This window comes from Electrophorus electricus, chromosome 3 (assembly GCF_013358815.1).
Source record: "Electrophorus electricus isolate fEleEle1 chromosome 3, fEleEle1.pri, whole genome shotgun sequence".
NCBI classification, from domain to species: Eukaryota; Metazoa; Chordata; class Actinopteri; order Gymnotiformes; family Gymnotidae; genus Electrophorus; species Electrophorus electricus.
The window spans coordinates 26530653-26547519 of NC_049537.1; the positions used below are offsets into that span (position 1 = coordinate 26530653).

General features: G+C 37.8%; 1 protein-coding gene across 2 annotated transcripts; it reads left to right on the forward strand.

Annotated features, from left to right (window-relative positions):
* The first annotated feature begins 3467 nt into the window (after positions 1-3467).
* Positions 3468-15790, forward strand: ppm1ab (protein phosphatase, Mg2+/Mn2+ dependent, 1Ab). 2 transcript variants are annotated; one of them, XM_027002953.2, is made up of 6 exons: positions 3477-3890; positions 4532-5425; positions 5582-5699; positions 11191-11302; positions 12235-12292; positions 13047-15790. In XM_027002953.2, exons 2-6 carry the CDS (start codon positions 4547-4549, stop codon positions 13092-13094), a joined length of 1215 nt encoding a protein of 404 aa, XP_026858754.1. In that variant the 5' UTR covers positions 3477-3890; positions 4532-4546; the 3' UTR covers positions 13095-15790. The 2 variants fall into 2 exon arrangements, with proteins under 2 accessions (XP_026858755.1, XP_026858754.1); XM_027002954.2 differs by having other exon boundaries at positions 3468-3526; positions 12235-15790.
* Positions 15791-16867: the final 1077 nt, after the last annotated feature.

Below are 16867 nucleotides of genomic sequence, written 5' to 3' on the forward strand. Positions count from 1 at the left end.
AATCTATGCTAACTGAGAGGCAGCCCACAGAAAAGCACAGCCACGACATAATGACAGGATGTACCCAAAAGCTTAAGAGTACAGGAATCGAGGGGAAAGAGATCAGTCTTCATGAGTCTTTGTCATGTTAGAATGTTCTGGTACATTTTCTCTGCTGCTATATGCAATTATGCAATATTTTTTATTAACTACTTTTTATTGCTAGTATTTACTGCTAAATTTCTAGAGCCAGAGTTTCAATGTCTACAGTGCTTGTGGCTCACCTGGCCTACCTAACAAACTGAATTGGTTGTCTGTGTTGTTGGGGTAGATATTTTTGCCTCAGACAGGTCAAGTCAAAATACAGGGAATTTTAGCAAGAAGGTGAGAGGAATTAATTGGCATCATGGCATAATAAGTACATAATAAATAAAATATTGAATACTTAAAAGAAATATATTTGGATGACAGTAGTAATATGGATTGAAAATATGCTTGAGTAAAGGTAGAAATCTAAGAAAAATATCAAAATGTATGCATACAATTGTAACTTGTTATTTTTGATTTATTATTCTTTGCCAATATTCTATGTTTTCTGTTCTTTGATTTTGTTTTGTTTTGTGTTTATAAGAAACAGAAAGACAGAGAGAGAAAGAGGGAGCGAGCTAGAGATGGCCTTGGGGCTTTATAGTATATGCTTTATTACAGCAGAAATGTGAACAATGATCTCCGAAGAAGTCTAGCTATAACAATTTCTCTCATTTGGTATAATGCATATGCTCAGAGCAACAAGTATTTATTCCAAGTGCAGACACGATTACAAAACACACTTTCATGACACCCTGTAGACAGTACATTTTTTAATATAAGACTCTTCATTCGAATCTTCAGCTCAGAATTAATGAATTAATTTTGTAATCAACGTATAAGTAAAGTACAGCCAAGCAGGACACAAAAACATACAGTCTGTGAAAGTAGCTGATCATTATGCACAGTTGTTCCGAATTCTAATTCTAGGTAAGCCTGCCAAACCATTGTGCCCAGGTGCTCTGCCAGCATGCTTATCCACTCTTCCTGTAGCCTCCACCTCTCTGAAAGCAGTCATATAGCAGATAATGCTGTCACAGGCTGTGCAAAATGTCACCGGAGTGCTGTGGTCAGTGCTGTGTCATCATGCTGCTCTGGCAGCAGATCCACAAGCACTTGCACTCCCTCCCCTTCCAGGGCCAGACGTGGCTGCACCCCGGTAACAGCTGCCACCCAGTCCTTATGCTGAGCAACCCTTGCAGCTGGGCAGAGTATAGCCCTGAGTACTTTTACCATTGTAGTGTGGTAGGTGGTTGTACTTTGTCTCTTCCATCACTGTCATCTCTCTTTCAGCAGACACTAGCTGGGCTCTGCTGGGCTTCTTGCTATCTTCCTTTAGCCTCCTCATCTTTGCCATCCACTCTAAAGTTCTTCAATGCGCAGTTTGTTAAGCTCCCAATATATATAAAAAATGCTTCCATCGCATGGGACTCGAATAGTCTCTGACACCTAAGCCCATCTCCTAGCCTTCTCCTCCTAGCTTATATAAGCCTGGGGAACAGTTGCTTCAGGCAGGTGGGGTTCATTAGACTGCCAAAGCGGCTCATATAGGAGAGAGAAAGCTTAGATTTGAAACCTCTGATGCCTTGTGGCCATACCCATCTATAGGAAAGACTTCAGGAGTAATACAGAGAAAGAATCTGAACCTGGGGCCCATAAGGCAGTCTGCTCTTGAACACCAACACCTTTCTGGCAGCTTCTGCAACTCTACAATTGCCAAATTGTATTGGCACTCTGACAGTGAGAGGGGCCATTTTGCCTCATTGGACAACTACTGCCTGCCTAAGCTGTTCTGCCACAGTTCGTTTGATTCACCGGGTGCATGGAGCTCAGGGCTCAACAGCCTGAATGGCAAACTAATCCTTGCACCAGCCAACAAAAAGATGAAAAGAGAGAGATCAGTACTCAAATTAGCCTGATGGAATTTACAAACAATGACAACAGTTATATTAGAAGACCTTCAGAAGTTAGGTGATGCATGCAAGACAAGACGGTAATAAATAACAAACTGCTGCTGCTCTAAGTGGACTTAACAGGGTCAGGTTGTATGCATGAATGAGACTCCACTTTCTTCTGGCAAGGGAAAGACACAAGCAAACCAAGAGAACCTGTCCTGGCTCCCAGATGGAGGAACTTATGCTGCATAGCTGGACTGCTTGTCTTGAAATGCAGACTGACAACTCATCTATTTGTGGAGTATTTAAATGAACTTTAATCCCACACCTTATTTGATGGTATTATTTGGTATTTCACTTACTATTTTGATATAGAATTTATGCTTATTTTGCATTTCTTCTAGGTATCAGCATTTATTCCTGTATTTTAGCAGTATTCTAATTCAATGGTATCTTTGATTCTAACCTACTGTACTGGCTAGGATAAATTCCATGAGGAAATGACAAAGCACTTTTGCAAATTGCTGTGGATAAGAGTATCTGCTAAATGCTGAAAATGTAAATGTAAAATGAGAGAATATGATGTTAGCTTCTCCATAAAAAACTTGCTTTTGAAAATAATAAAGTCTCTTGAAAAAAGGACAGAAAGAATCCTTTCCTTTACCAGACTCCAAATGCCTGAGGGGTCTGTCAGTCTTGTAAATGCGTGAGTGCCCCACCATAGAGGAACAGAGAAAGGCTACTGACTGCCTACCTACCGGAAAGGCCCTGGGGCTGGATGGAATCCCAGGGGCGGTCCTCTAACGCAGAAAAAGTGTTATGTGGAGGGAGAAGTATCTCAGGATATGAGGGATTGCAACATTGTCACCTTGTATAAGAGCAAGGATGATAGAAGTGACTGCCACCACCATTGCGAGATCCATATCCCTCTGAGACTGATGGATACAAGGATGTATTTGAGGACCTTTTTTGTTTTTTTGTTTATGCCATTACATGTGCTGGGATTCTAAAGATTCTCTCTCATTATTGCTGTTGTTAAATGTATTTATTATTTTTGTTGTTGCTAGCTGTCAAAGTAAATAAGAATAGTTGTAGTTCTAGTTGTAGTTCTGTTTGGGGAAGAAAAAAAAGAAACTCCGGGCACACTAGGTTTATTTGTTTTCAAAATAGTTTTCCATGTGCAATACTATTATGTCTCACATTTCCATGCACTGTCAAAGCAAGGATCAGACTCTGTTGGTTTTAAATAATTACCAATACAATAGCCTATGTACATACATTTGGAAGCCCCAGAAGCGATTTTAAAAGTCATGGTGTTAGCCGCTAACTTTTTTTTTTTCAATCTCAATTATTAAGTAAAGAGAATTTCGTAATTTAAAAACATGATATATGATAAGACTTTTTCCCCCCTGAAATAAACCCATTTGCACACGTCCACACCCGATGATGTAATTGAAGCATATGCAGCTTTGCAGCCTGCAGCCGCTGGATTCGCACATCCGGGGACTGGCCGTCGTTGTCAAACTAGGTTTCAGAGATGTGCTGGCGTGAGTTCGGAGTCAGCGGTAAGGTTCCCTTCCCTTAGCGCAGCCAACAACCAAATCAAATACAAACGCTGAGATGGACCTCATTATAGTTACTCTTATTAGACTCCAGTGATAACATCGCTTGAATTTTTTTTTTTTTTTAGCATTTTATCTTTTCTCGATACAAAGAGAGCTCGAGTTTCCACATAGCGAAGACAGCTAGCTAATGAGGTATCTTGTAAGCTGGTTTCCAGCTTTGCCGTGTACTTTTAAAAATAGCTACTGGCTGTCCAACCTAATAGATACTTTAAAAGCTGGTTTGCGAACTAACGTTACTATTAACTAAGAGTATTTGCTAGTTAAACCGTTGTCTTTCGGCATCTTCTCATTCCTAAGGACACTGGTAAGTAATGTATAACTGTTGGCTAGTTAGCTCACCTAGCTAGGTTATTTGATTAAAATGCTGCTTTTAAAAAGTTAACCTAGCTAGGTTAGCTTTAGGTTAGGTTAATCAGCAAGATTTGCTTTCAAACGCTAACCTAGCTCGGTTATCCTTGTATTGGCGTGTTGGCTATGTAGTTTAACTGTTAGCTAGCTTGGCTGGCTCGCCAGCTAGCTAACATCATTAGCTAAAAAGTTAGCTAACGAAAGGTACGAACACGTTTGAACAGTGCCTTGTGTTTCTTTAGTGTGCTTTTATTGAGCTTTTTACTTGCTGGGGACAAAGTTCGTTAAAATACGTTAGTGAAACATTTGAAGCGTTTGTGGTTGTTAATTACTACCTATAATGACCTTATTTATGCCTAGTCTTGTTACTAGGCAACATATTTTGGGCGTGGTAGTTGTATGACAGGTATGACAGGTGTTGAATGTTGTTATTTGAAGTGTTCCTTTTTGCTTATTTGACGTCGGTACATTGTTTAGTTCCGAACATTTATGGAGAGAAATACTGTAAAGTAAGCCAGCTATTGTACATTAACGTTCTAAAAAGGGTTTTCTCTCTTTTTTTTTTCTTTTCTTTTTTTTTTTTTTGTGCTGAAACAGGTGAAAACTAAGCAAATGGGTGCTTTCTTGGACAAGCCAAAGATGGAGAAGTATAATGCCCATGGGGAGGGAAATGGCGTATGTTATGGCCTTAGCAGTATGCAGGGCTGGCGGGTAGAGATGGAGGATGCACACACTGCTGTTGTTGGCCTACCTCATGGCCTTGGCTCATGGTCATTCTTTGCCGTTTATGATGGACATGCAGGCTCTCAGGTGGCTCGCTACTGTTGTGAACACCTCTTGGAGCACATCACCAGCAACCCTGACTTCAGGGGTGGGGGCCCGGGCGGAGGCGGTGAAGATGGGTCAGAAGCTGCAGTCAGTCCGCCTGAGCCCTCGGTGGAGAGTGTTAAGAACGGCATTCGCACAGGCTTCCTGCAGATCGATGAGCACATGCGGGCGATTTCAGAACGCAAGCACAGCTCCGACCGCAGTGGCTCCACGGCCGTGGGCATCATGGTCTCACCAAGCCACTTTTACTTCATCAACTGTGGTGACTCTCGGGCACTGCTGAGCCGGGGAGGGCGGGTTCACTTCTTCACCCAGGACCACAAGCCCAGTAACCCTCTGGAGAAGGAGAGGATTCAGAACGCAGGTGGAGCTGTCATGATTCAGCGGGTTAATGGCTCTCTGGCTGTGTCTCGCGCCCTTGGAGACTTTGACTATAAATGTGTACATGGCAAGGGCCCCACAGAGCAGCTGGTGTCCCCTGAGCCAGAGGTTTATGAGATTGAGAGGGTGGATGCGGAAGATGAGTTTGTAGTGCTAGCCTGTGATGGCATCTGGGATGTCATGACCAATGAGGAACTATGTGATTTTGTGCGCTCACGGCTGGAGGTGACTGAGGACCTGGAGAGGGTGTGTAATGACATAGTGGACACCTGTTTGTACAAGGTGAGGCCTATTGCTTAATAGCATAATGGGTTTGATATTCAAACAAAACTCAAACTCTCGTGTGTGTGTTTTACAGTTCTGTTTATATATTGTTAAGCATTGTGTGTAGCTGGACCTGTGTGATTTATTTCCCTTTCTTTCTTTCTTTCTGAACAGGGTAGCCGTGACAACATGAGCGTGATACTGGTATGTTTTCCAGGTGCACCTAAGATCAACCCGGAAGCTGTGAAAAGAGAGGCGGAGCTGGATAAGTACCTGCAGAACAGAGTAGAAGGTGGAGCATCTAAAAAGGCTAATAAATAATATTACAGTAATAAGCTATTGATTATAGAGAGACAAAGAAATAAACAGAGTGAGCAGTTACACTCTTGTTGGATTTTCTAAATGGCATTGTGTAATTGCTAAAAAGATGTTTTTAAAGTTCCAGTCAAAAAAATCCCCATATTTTGAAGAGAAATACAGGTTAGTATTTTAATAAACCCACATAATTGGACAGTATCTGGTTTCCCAAAACTGCCATGCCACAAATATCATTGTAAGATGATCCTTACACATTGATGCTTTTGGGAAGTCCAACCCTAACAAGGCTCATCTAACAGGGTCGATAAAACATTGTGAGAGTAGAAGCTCTTCATAGAGGCCTTTGATTATTTGTTGCCAAAAGCACTCTTAACAATTGAAACGTATTATCTTACCAAATGATTTTACTATAGTATGTAGAGTAGTGTGTCTTCATGACTCCGTATAATGATCATCATGACTCTTCACTGAGGAAATTGTATGAGAGGATTACAGAAGGTTGATTCACCTTTCAGTTCAGTACTAAATTATGAATGCTGCTATATTTAGAAGTATCTAATATAAAAAAAAAACAAACCAAATTTGGAACTACCATTCTTGTGTTGACTGTCTTTAAAACTGGAAGTATAGTAATACATTCTGTTAATGTTAGCAAACTCTCTTGGCCTTATCATGTAATTCATGTTCACTTGTATAAGCATGTGTTTGAATTTTGAACCAAGTTCATTTGCACGTTCCAGAGATTTTGCAGCCATAAACTAAATGTGCCGAGAACGCTGAAACAGAATGTCTGAGATTCACTGATGTAGTGTATATAATTATTACTGACACAGTATGATATGTGAGGTTTAGCAGTGCATCTGTAGCTGTGACTCCTCTGGGTTGCCTTGATATTCATTTTCTGCATGATTTCTGTTTTGCACCTATAACGAAGAATGCCGTTGCCTTACCCTCAACTTTTGGAGCTGACTGGCTAGCCCTTAGCACCCAGCCCCAAATATAATGCTTTAAAGAGTTTATTGAATACCATTGCAGCGTAGTCCACAGGCATGTTCAGATACCAATAGCATGATGATTTTGTATGTAGTCCTGCATGCAAAGCAGATTTTTTTGGTAAACAAACACAGGGACTATTCTTGGTCATGAATTGCTTTTGGGGAAAATTCAAATTTACACTAATTTTTCACTTACCTCAAATGTAGACGATCAGCCGCATCATGTTTGATGTGCAAATTTTGATTCCTTACATAGTTGCACTGGGGCTATGAAGCTAATGTAGCTAACAAGTAATGAAAGTTTATGACCACTTATTAGCATTATGCGTAGTGCTTGCATTTAATTTTCCCCACACATTTACTTTTTTTGTTAGATGAGTCTAGTAGTACTTGTTGCTCTGACTGATGTCTACTATAAGTGTTTTTAAACATGAGAAATTCTGAGTTGAACTCAGTATTTGAAAGATCATAGATGTTTTACAGTTCTTCTATACAGGGGTGGAAAAAGTACACAAATATCTTTCGTTAGTAAAAGTAAAAATAACTATGTAATATTACTGTCTTAAAAGTTTGGCATTCAAAAATACACTTGAGTATTAAGGTACTTGCACTAAAATTTACCTAAGTATCAAAAATAAAAATAAAGCTTAAAGTTAACCTGCAAGATATATGTAATGTTTCCTCAAGTGAGAGTGTAAATTTAATTACAGACAATGGAAAAAAAAATAAAATAAAATATATATATATATATATATATATATATATATAATGTGTGTGTATGTGAGATGTGTATATGAACATTTAATTTATTATCAAAAGTAAAAATTTAATTAGTGGTGTTCTGTCTGTACATACTCTTTGGACTCTTCAAAATAACTAGTTGTTAGACTAATATTACAGAGTCATAAATAGGCTTAATCTTTAAAGGTATAGAAAAAAATAAACATGTCTCCACATGTGTAAAAATACATAAACAAGAATACCCAAAATTGAGTAAAAATATTCAAAAATGGTACTTGTGTACAGTAGTGGAGTACTTGGCTCTGTTACCCTCTGCTCCTGCTGGTAGAATAACAAATGTTTACTACTTATTGCCTCAAACTGACATTTTGTTGGTCATTCTGTTTTTTTCGTAATGTAGCTGTATAGAGAAAGTTTTGAAGCCACTAAAGGGTTTTGGCATATATCATGTAGGTTGTAAATGAATGTATTTGTGTTTCATGTTTTTCATTTGGTAAAATTTAACATGGGTTGCGCAATCATTCAATGCAACCAGATGGATAACTTTATATTTGAACTTTACCTGGCCAGTCCCTGATGCAATCTTCCTGTTTCCATGTTGTGCCATTCACAAGAACATTAAAGCTTTGCATGATTTTCAACAGCATTAAGTCATATTTAGTAGCACCTGCACAGGTTGAGGTCTTTTCCAGGCAAACTTGGCCTTCCAAACTAAAGCTATTGTCTATTATTATTTTGTTTGTATGTCTTCATTTGGGTACCTTTTAGTTCACAGGACTGTGCAATTAGATTAGAATTTATTTTACTTTCCTTATTGAAATTATTGACAAAGCAATGTGGCTGCTCTTAGAATGTTCTTGTGCATGTAACTGTGTCCACGGCATTGAGTTATTCTAACATGTAGAATCTGTGTTTCAAATTTGATCTGATTTGTTTTATTTTCTCTTTTCATCTCCCCCCCGCCCCCCCCAAATAGAAAGGCTACATGCAAAGTTAATTTAAGTTGCAGACATTATTCTTCAGAGTTACCAGCTTTGTGAAGCTGGCCTAGATGCTTATGCTATGTATGCATGTGGTATGCACATGTGTGTTTGAGTGTGCATAGATTTACTTGACAATAGCTATAGGTCCACCGTTGTGCATGAGACGATGCACTGAGCAGAAAGATGGTGACTCAATTGCCAAGCATGTGTGGATGCTTACAAAAAGTAAAGACTAAGTAGTTACTTGCATCAAGAACACTAAAATAAAATGAAAATTTTAATGTTATGCCGCCCTTCTCCACGTTGTGTCTGTTGTGTTTTGTTTTGCTTTTGTTTTTTGTTTTTTTTTTGTAGAAATGTGCTAAATAGGAGCGAGATTGTCTGGCTTGTTATAGATGTGGTGGTGCTCATAACAGCTTTGAGTGCAGTCAGGTGTCCTCGTTTGCATCGTCAGATATGAATGAATATATGATTACTAATTTTTTCAGATTTATTTTTGTGAGATTACAGCATAATTATATTTCATGGCAGCTCATGCAGTATTGAGTACAAATGTGCTGGTATAATGTATTTGAAGTAAATAAAGTAGTTTCATTATTACATTTAACTTGGGTTGCAGATGCATAGTTTAAGTTGCAATAGTTTAAATAGTAAATTGTACTCTGTGGCTTATTGCTTGTACCATCATTAAATTCATTTAATAAAATATTTGCCACAAAGTGCAGTTGCTCTGCCCAAAGATATATTTCAGCAAACCCATCAAATCCTAACTCGGCTTTAGTTTAGTTTAGTTGTTGTGAGGATAAAATGGTTAAACACATGCCACATCAGTTATGTTAGTAAAGCTCCTATGACTTAAAAAGCATTATTACTATTCTTTTTAATGTTGTACATGTACCCATAGTTCGTTCGTTCGTTTGTTCTTTTCATTCCCACCCCTGTCATCTCTCTAGTGATCCTGGCTACAATTATGTCCCTTAATTTTTTATTTTTTATTTTTGTAAATGGATTTTGTTACTGGCGTGTGCATATGGTAATTGGACAATATGCCCATGCATCGTGCTCAGGTGCGATTTATCAACTGACAAGGCCATTTCCGCACAAATCAGAGTTTTATATGGCTTTGATAAACCCCACTTTAAGATTCTGAACTCTTTTTATACTGACATGTACACTCCCATTTGGTAGTTATTGAGAAATGAAACCCATTGTCTTTTTGGTTTTCTGAGTTACTCAGTTTGCTAATATTTGTATTTATTGTGGCTGTCATGCCACCGTTTTGTTAGGTGTGTCAGATGTTAAAGCAGCTTCTGTTCATCCTGGAACCCTAGTGTTGACTTATTTTGACAGTTTCTGAAGTTGTTTGGTTACCTTTATCTATAAAGCATACCTGTTGTATTAACTTAAAAAAACATTATTTGATGGAACAATTAAGTTCAGGGTAGAGACATTATTGACACTGCATGGAGAGAGAAAAAATTCGCATTAAGCAGAATAGTAGACCCACTCATCCTTTGTGTACATCTCAGGTTATGCTCATGAGCAACTGAAGACACGTCTTCTTATATTTATCTGTATTATTTATTCTTACATAAATATTTACCTTTTTCGAAGAGAAACCATCAATGCATTCCGTTTTATTTAGCCAAATAAGCACTACTAATGCAAATGAACCAAGTTACTTTTTCCCTGTGTTTTTATTATTTCTAAATTATGGAACGGTGTCTTGAGTCTAGTTCATGTAATTTTAATCTAAAGGTTTTGTGAGTTGGAAGAAGCATTTAAGTGTTGTCAATCTGCACAGAGTAAATTTCACATACTACATTTCTTGTGAATCCCATATCATTATTTTCTATTTAGAGTTATCCATAGGTTGTGACAAGGGTTAAAGTCTATGGTTGGTCCTTTCTTAGTCCAACAGTCCATGTGTCTGTATTAGATCAGTCCCCCCCCCAATAGGTAGCTGTTTTATAGTGCTCATTTTACATGATTTTACAGAACACTTTCATAGAAAAGTATTTCACTATTAGTGGGTCAAGCACCCTATGCTTTATTTGTTTAATTTTAATTTTTGTACATTAGCACCCAAGTCTTGGTAATGTAGAGACAAACTGTGATGTTATTCTTAGATGTTAATGATCGTTCAAATAAAATTTATTTACTGAACCCTTGAGATTGTCAGCTCTTTTATTTAGTCGAAAAACTTTTGCAGTTTTGTTGTACCAACGATTAGCCTATTGTTTGGTTTTTGTGTGTGTGTGCACGTGTTGTTGTTTTTTTTGGGGGGGGCGACATTGAAACAATTTTTGATGCATTAACATCTATAGTAAGCTCTAGTTTTATAGGGTCATGACATCAAACCTGAATGACCTCTAAACAAAAGAGGGACAATCTTTTCTTCTGTTAGAACCAAATGCTTTTGCTACGAAAGCACGGATAAGTAAAAAAGGGGATGAAAAACCTTTATGAAGAGCGTTTATTCATAGCACTGTAAAAGCAGGTCGAGGGTAACATGAGTCATAGATGGCAATCTTTTATAGGCTTCCTGCAATGATTAGACTGAGTGGTGACTCATCCACTAAAGCATAGGCTATACATGCTATTTCTTGCAGTCCTGCATTCTGATTATATGATATTTACATATGAGTGAATGCATTTTTTTCAATTTTGGAATATATGTAAAGATTTATAATTTTACATGCCTTCCCCCAACAAGTCTTACCCAAAAGTCCTTGTGATTCCTCAGAGCTCATTCAGAAGCAGGGTGTGGAGAGCATTCCAGACTTAGCCCATGTGATGTGTGTGTTAGCCACGGAGAGCATCCCGAACCTCCCACCGGGGGGAGAGCTGGCTAGCAAGTGAGTGCTTGAACTTAAACAGACACAAACTCACACAATTTTGACTTTCTGTGCGAGTGCATGCACCTGATGGCCTAAAAATGTGCTCAGCATTTTTGTTAACTCCTGTCTTTAACCCATTTCAATACAGTTCTGTAAAGACCTGTGGTGAAAAGAGGTGAAATGGTAAAATCTGAGCTTGCACATTGTGCCTGTTTACACTGAAGTACCATGAAACACAGCAGAGGAATTCGGATACTAATAGAACTGTAGATTTAAAGGTTTTCTCAAATGCATGGGCAAATATAAATGTCCATCAAAATAAATACAAAGATCACTTTACTGGCCTGTTTCCTTTTTACTTCTACTCAGCTCTTCCTCTCTCCTTGTTAACTCCCTAACTTAATTATTCATGTTCAGCTGATGCATTTTTAAACTCTTGCTGGATGGAGCTGTCTTTTATATCTATACTAAATAGACAAATGACAGCCCACCTCACAGTGTAGTCCTCAGTCTGCTTGACTTTCTCTTCCCATGAGTACAGTATATATGATATATAGAAACCCTGGTGAGATTAAAAAAAAAAAAAAAAAAGCTCTGTAAATTTTGTGAGGCTTGCATTCGGACTGTGTCCAAAGTAGTAGGAATTCTCCTCTCATCTTTCATCCACAGCAGGTTCTTTGTGAGTATCAGCTAAATCCATGCAGGACAGTACTCTTTCAGGACACACCAGGAATCTTTACACTGCAAAGCGTGGAAACAGCTGTAGCTGAGAAAATTAGTGCTCACAGCACTCAAAAATAGTCCAACTGCTTTTGAAATGTTTTAAATCTAGGAGTCTCCCCATACTTTTTTCATTATAACTACAGTTAAGATTTTTAGCTTTGAAAGTTTAAAAAAAAAATGCTTTGCATGTTCTGTAACTCATGCCCTTTCCTGTTATGTCCCCTTAGACGCAACGTTGTGGAGGAAATGTACAATAAACTCAACCCCTACCAAAGTGACAGCACAGTGAGTACCTCCAAGGCCAGTTCATCGGCTTCAGCGCAGGACAAATAAATATCTGCCTATATTTTGCACTTTTGGTGGTTTGTTTTTATTTTGTTTTTTTTTATCATGGCATTCAGTAATAACTATTTGCCAACATCACAAAGGGATCTAATAGAATATAGTTGTTTCAGGATGTAGTTGCTTGAATGTAATCGCTAGTATTGTCATTTTAATCATTATCATCATCATAATTAGCTAGCAGTGCTTTTATCAGAGGAGCTTTCCCTAAATGTTTACAGTTTGCCATCCATTCAGTCATATTTTATTGAGAGATTTGTTAATGTAATGCTGCACTACATTTGGGAAGCGTAATTTGAAATTGTGCCTAGAATATAATAATAATAATAATAATAATAATAATAATAATAATAATAATAATAGAAATTCTATATAGAAAATGTTGCCAAAGAAATTATCTTAACGTCAGTCCTTTGTCCTAAATGTTTACTGTTGCCTCTAGTGCCCAGTTTTCCTGCTCTAACGCATAATGATTTAACAGTAAGCCAGAGAAAAGCATGGGTTAGTGATCACAAAATGTACTAAATGTATTAGTACAGAAAACCCAATAAATGTTGTGCATTGTAAGCTTCCCCTGCAATAAGCCTGTCTATTCAAAATGTCAATCACTAAATCCTTTATGCTTACTGCTGGCCACACATAACCAGCCATTCACAAGCATACCCAGAACTTACTGCTCTTAACCATGCTTTTTCAGTGTGGAGCCACCAACTGGGGCAATGTATGTGGATCCTCCAGGCTCTAAGCAGGACCCCTTAACCCTTCCTTCCTCACATCTTTTGATGAAGAAAATTCCATATTGACTCATGAAACAATAACTCCGGGGACATCCAGTTTTAAACTCAGATAATTGACCAGTCCATCAAGACAGACTGCTACCTCTAACCATGCACCTCACGCACTGCCTTAAATGCTGTCAGTTGCAAAGATAGTAAAATATATACAAGATCAAGAAAGAGGACAGTGGAAGAAGAGGCAACTTATAAACACAAACACCAGCTGGGTAGCTACTATGTCTTTTTATCTACCTGAGAAACTTTAATTTAGCCTTAGCCATAATGAGTATTTCCTGTTGGTTCCATCTATTTTGGTGGAGTTATTTTCTGGAAATTAGTGGTGGAGATGGTGTTTTCTGTTTTTGTGGTTATGGTGAGGGGAATATAAAATGGTTAATGCTGCTGTAAGTGATTTTATTCTTACAACACTAGTTAACTGCAGTTACATCCTGATGGATATCACTAAAATTGTTCCTTTGAGAATATAAAATGTCACTGTGACTGCCTTCTGGCTCAACAATCAACAGGTAAAAAGTTCAGACATGGTCTGGTATTAACCAGCTGGACCGGGAGACTTCTTCATGGAGGCAGTCCTACCGGCCTGTCACTTTTGGGGTTTATGTGCACACACCACGTAGAATTGAAGGCTAACTGCATGGCTATAGAGGGAGAGGCTTCGGAGAAAGGTTTGGACAGATCAAAGGAGATTGGGTTTGAAGGGGGCTGGTACATCTTTGGTGCCTAAATTTGGCAAAAATTATCAAGAACAGTAAAATCAATTACAGCAGCTCTAAATGGGAGCTCCTGGACACGGTTGCTACCTTGCCAGCATTTGATTCTTAATAACATAGTATGCACTGAATCTACTAAACCCTTTTTTTGTTTATTTTCCATTGTTTGATGAATAGTATAGCCATGAACATTATGCTGCATAAGCATTTAAATACTGTAATTAATCTCTTGGATTATCCCTCCCTTTAAGGAGGAGTGTTTAGTCTGTGATCTGTGTTTGCTAGGGGGTCCTTGGAGTCCATAAACTTGAGCAAATATTTGACCCCATGCTGAAAGCAATTCTGTATAGTTCTTGTTCATGTAAATATGACTTTGCATTATTGAATTGGCTTTCTGATCCTGTGTGTGGATGTTAATGAGAAATCCCCTCACTCGTGTATAACAGTTCCCATTGCATGCTGTAAATACAGTGAGACGTATGTGTGTTGGGACAGTGAAGTGAAAATGGTTATGTTTGGTGCTCATTCGCAGTTTTTATTTCTGGGTAATCAGATTAGAGAAATGTAAAAATACAGGTTTTTAATCTTGCCCGTTTTAGCTGTTTTGTTTTTGTTTTTTTAATGTTTTTCCAATTTTACTTTACTGTCCCAATATTTTTGCTTTTCATTGTATGTTTATTTTAAAGTTTTTCTGTATAAAAGTCTAGGTGTTTGAGGACTTGTAGGAAATTTATATTCATTTAACCTTCTTATTTAAAATAACTGACTCCTTTCTCTTCAGTGTGATGCAACAGTTCCTCCTGTTAGAGCATAAATGTGAGTAAATCAAAGTCATTTAAAAGGGAGGGAACCTGATGCAGTGCCAGATACAGGCATAATATAACAGTATATTACCTCCCCATACAAGTGCTGCTGTCAAGAAAAGAGCAAGCATTTGTCAACACAATTACTAACTGTCTACTCTTTATGAAATTTCTACCTCTCAAATTGTCTCTATGTTCTTATTTTGTCAGCATTCTTGGTTTACTAAATGCAAATCTTTTGGTTGATGTCTTTTTAAACAAACAAGCAGTTTTCTAAATGTTCAGTAAACAGCAGTGTCACTGGTTGTACTTGCTAGTGCATTTGTTGCTGACTCTTATTTGACAATGATATAAATTATGCAGGTGAGAATTGGTCAGATGGAAGAGACACAAGGATCATACTGAGTCTGTTTACTTACCCTTTGCTTTGAACATCAAAGGAAGGAACTTTGACTCACAGTGGATAAAACAAGCTCAGCTTCCCTTTGAGTGTTTGTCAAAGATGTACAACCCTAATTGACACTGACAGTGTTCTTCACACTGCCTAATAATGTATGGGCTCCAACTGCTTATTGGGGGAAAAATAGCAGTCATAAATGTATTTGACTTCTTGTAAATATACAGGTATTAGGCCAATCAGCATGTATAACTATATGCAGATTTTTCACTTAATTTTCAGCATTTGGTTGCACATATTTTATGAGTAAAATGTCCTACAGTAATTCATTAGATGGGGTAAATAACTCTTGCTTTCTGTCTTCCTTTTGAACTAATTTCAGTGCACTACAATCTTCAGTATATCTGTGTAAAGTACTTTATGAGCACAACTGCTCCCCAGTGCACATGCCACCTGAAACAGTGATCTCAGTAGACATGTATTTATCAAATGGAATTGTGATTGCATTTTGGTACACTTATGCAGTATATCTGTGTGGATGTGTTTAATGGAAATGAATATTGGGTGAAGAATTTATATAATTAACAGCATGACATTTATTTAAATACATAAATCTTTCTCTTCTATGTATTTGGCTGTTTGCTTTCATAATTATTCCTGTATACAAATACATAAGGTTTCTTGCTAAGTAGTGTGTCACGATTATAAATGGACAATAGAAAAGGAGTTTGCAGCCATAACTATAAAGGAGCATTTCAGCCAAAATCAGTAATGTTATGTAATTATGTACTGTATAGTCAGTTTGGACGTAGCTACTTATAAAGGCAACATTCTGAAAGAATTTTATTATTTCCAGTCCTTTGAACCTCTTGGAAAACTTTCTGACCTTGATTTGAATAAGTTAAAACAAAACTGAATTCCTAGTCTTTTCATCTCTCTATCTTTTTAATGCATCTGTGTGATTTGCTGCAAAATTCCAGATTTCCTCCTATGCACTGTTGATTAAAAGAGGTTTTGCTAAGGTCATGTCAGTTTTTTTTGTTGTTTTTTTTTTGCAAAAGCTGGCTTTGGGAATGAATGGTTCAGATAACCTATTACGCATTAGCCACTTATAATTAATAAAATGGTAAAATTAAAATGTTTTTAAAAAACTAATTTAACTGTCTTGTTCTTTTTACATGAATTCTTTTTTCTTTAGACGTGCACAGCTTTCATTTGTGTAACTTAGTGACTGATAGTGCTGGTTGCCTTTGCCTCATATCAAGATATCCACTCTTACATTGTTACAAGTTAAATTATGAGTTACATGTCAGGAGTTAAATTACCATAAACCAAGACTGTTTGATTAGTGTGGTACTTCATACGATCCAGGTTCTTCAGTTCTTCATTAGCTGACAATTATTATTTGGTAGAAACAATTAGTTAAAAAAGAAACTATTAATGCTGTGGATGACCTTTTTTAATTTCTAAATTGTTAAGAAAAAATAAATGGTTGTTCAATGTGTATGCATCCATTGTATTCTGTGCTGTAAGCATCACTCATGAGGCTGCAGCATCACTCGAAGTCTGAGCCCAGCAGGTCAGCTGACCTGGCCCTGCCTGTCTAATTACAGCATTAGTGGCCTCACTGATCACCCATGCATGAGGGCGTGCACTATCTGGAGCAGTGAGCTGCTACTGTTTGCTGCAGCCATATGGTGGCTTAGTACTGAGCAGCCCTGCCCTGGAGCACCTGCAGTAGGGAACAGAACAAAAGGGAGCGATGTCAGCTCTAGCTCACGCACATGCACAAACATTACCATACGAACATG

Coding starts and splice junctions, on each gene's coding strand:
- ppm1ab (XM_027002954.2), top strand. CDS start 4,547: ATGGGTGCTTTCTTGGACAAGCCAAAGATGGAGAAGTATAATGCCCAT. Junction 5,426..5,581: donor TGGACACCTGTTTGTACAAG/GTGAGGCCTATT, acceptor CTTTCTGAACAG/GGTAGCCGTGACAACATGAG. Junction 11,303..12,234: donor GGGGGAGAGCTGGCTAGCAA/GTGAGTGCTTGA, acceptor ATGTCCCCTTAG/ACGCAACGTTGTGGAGGAAA.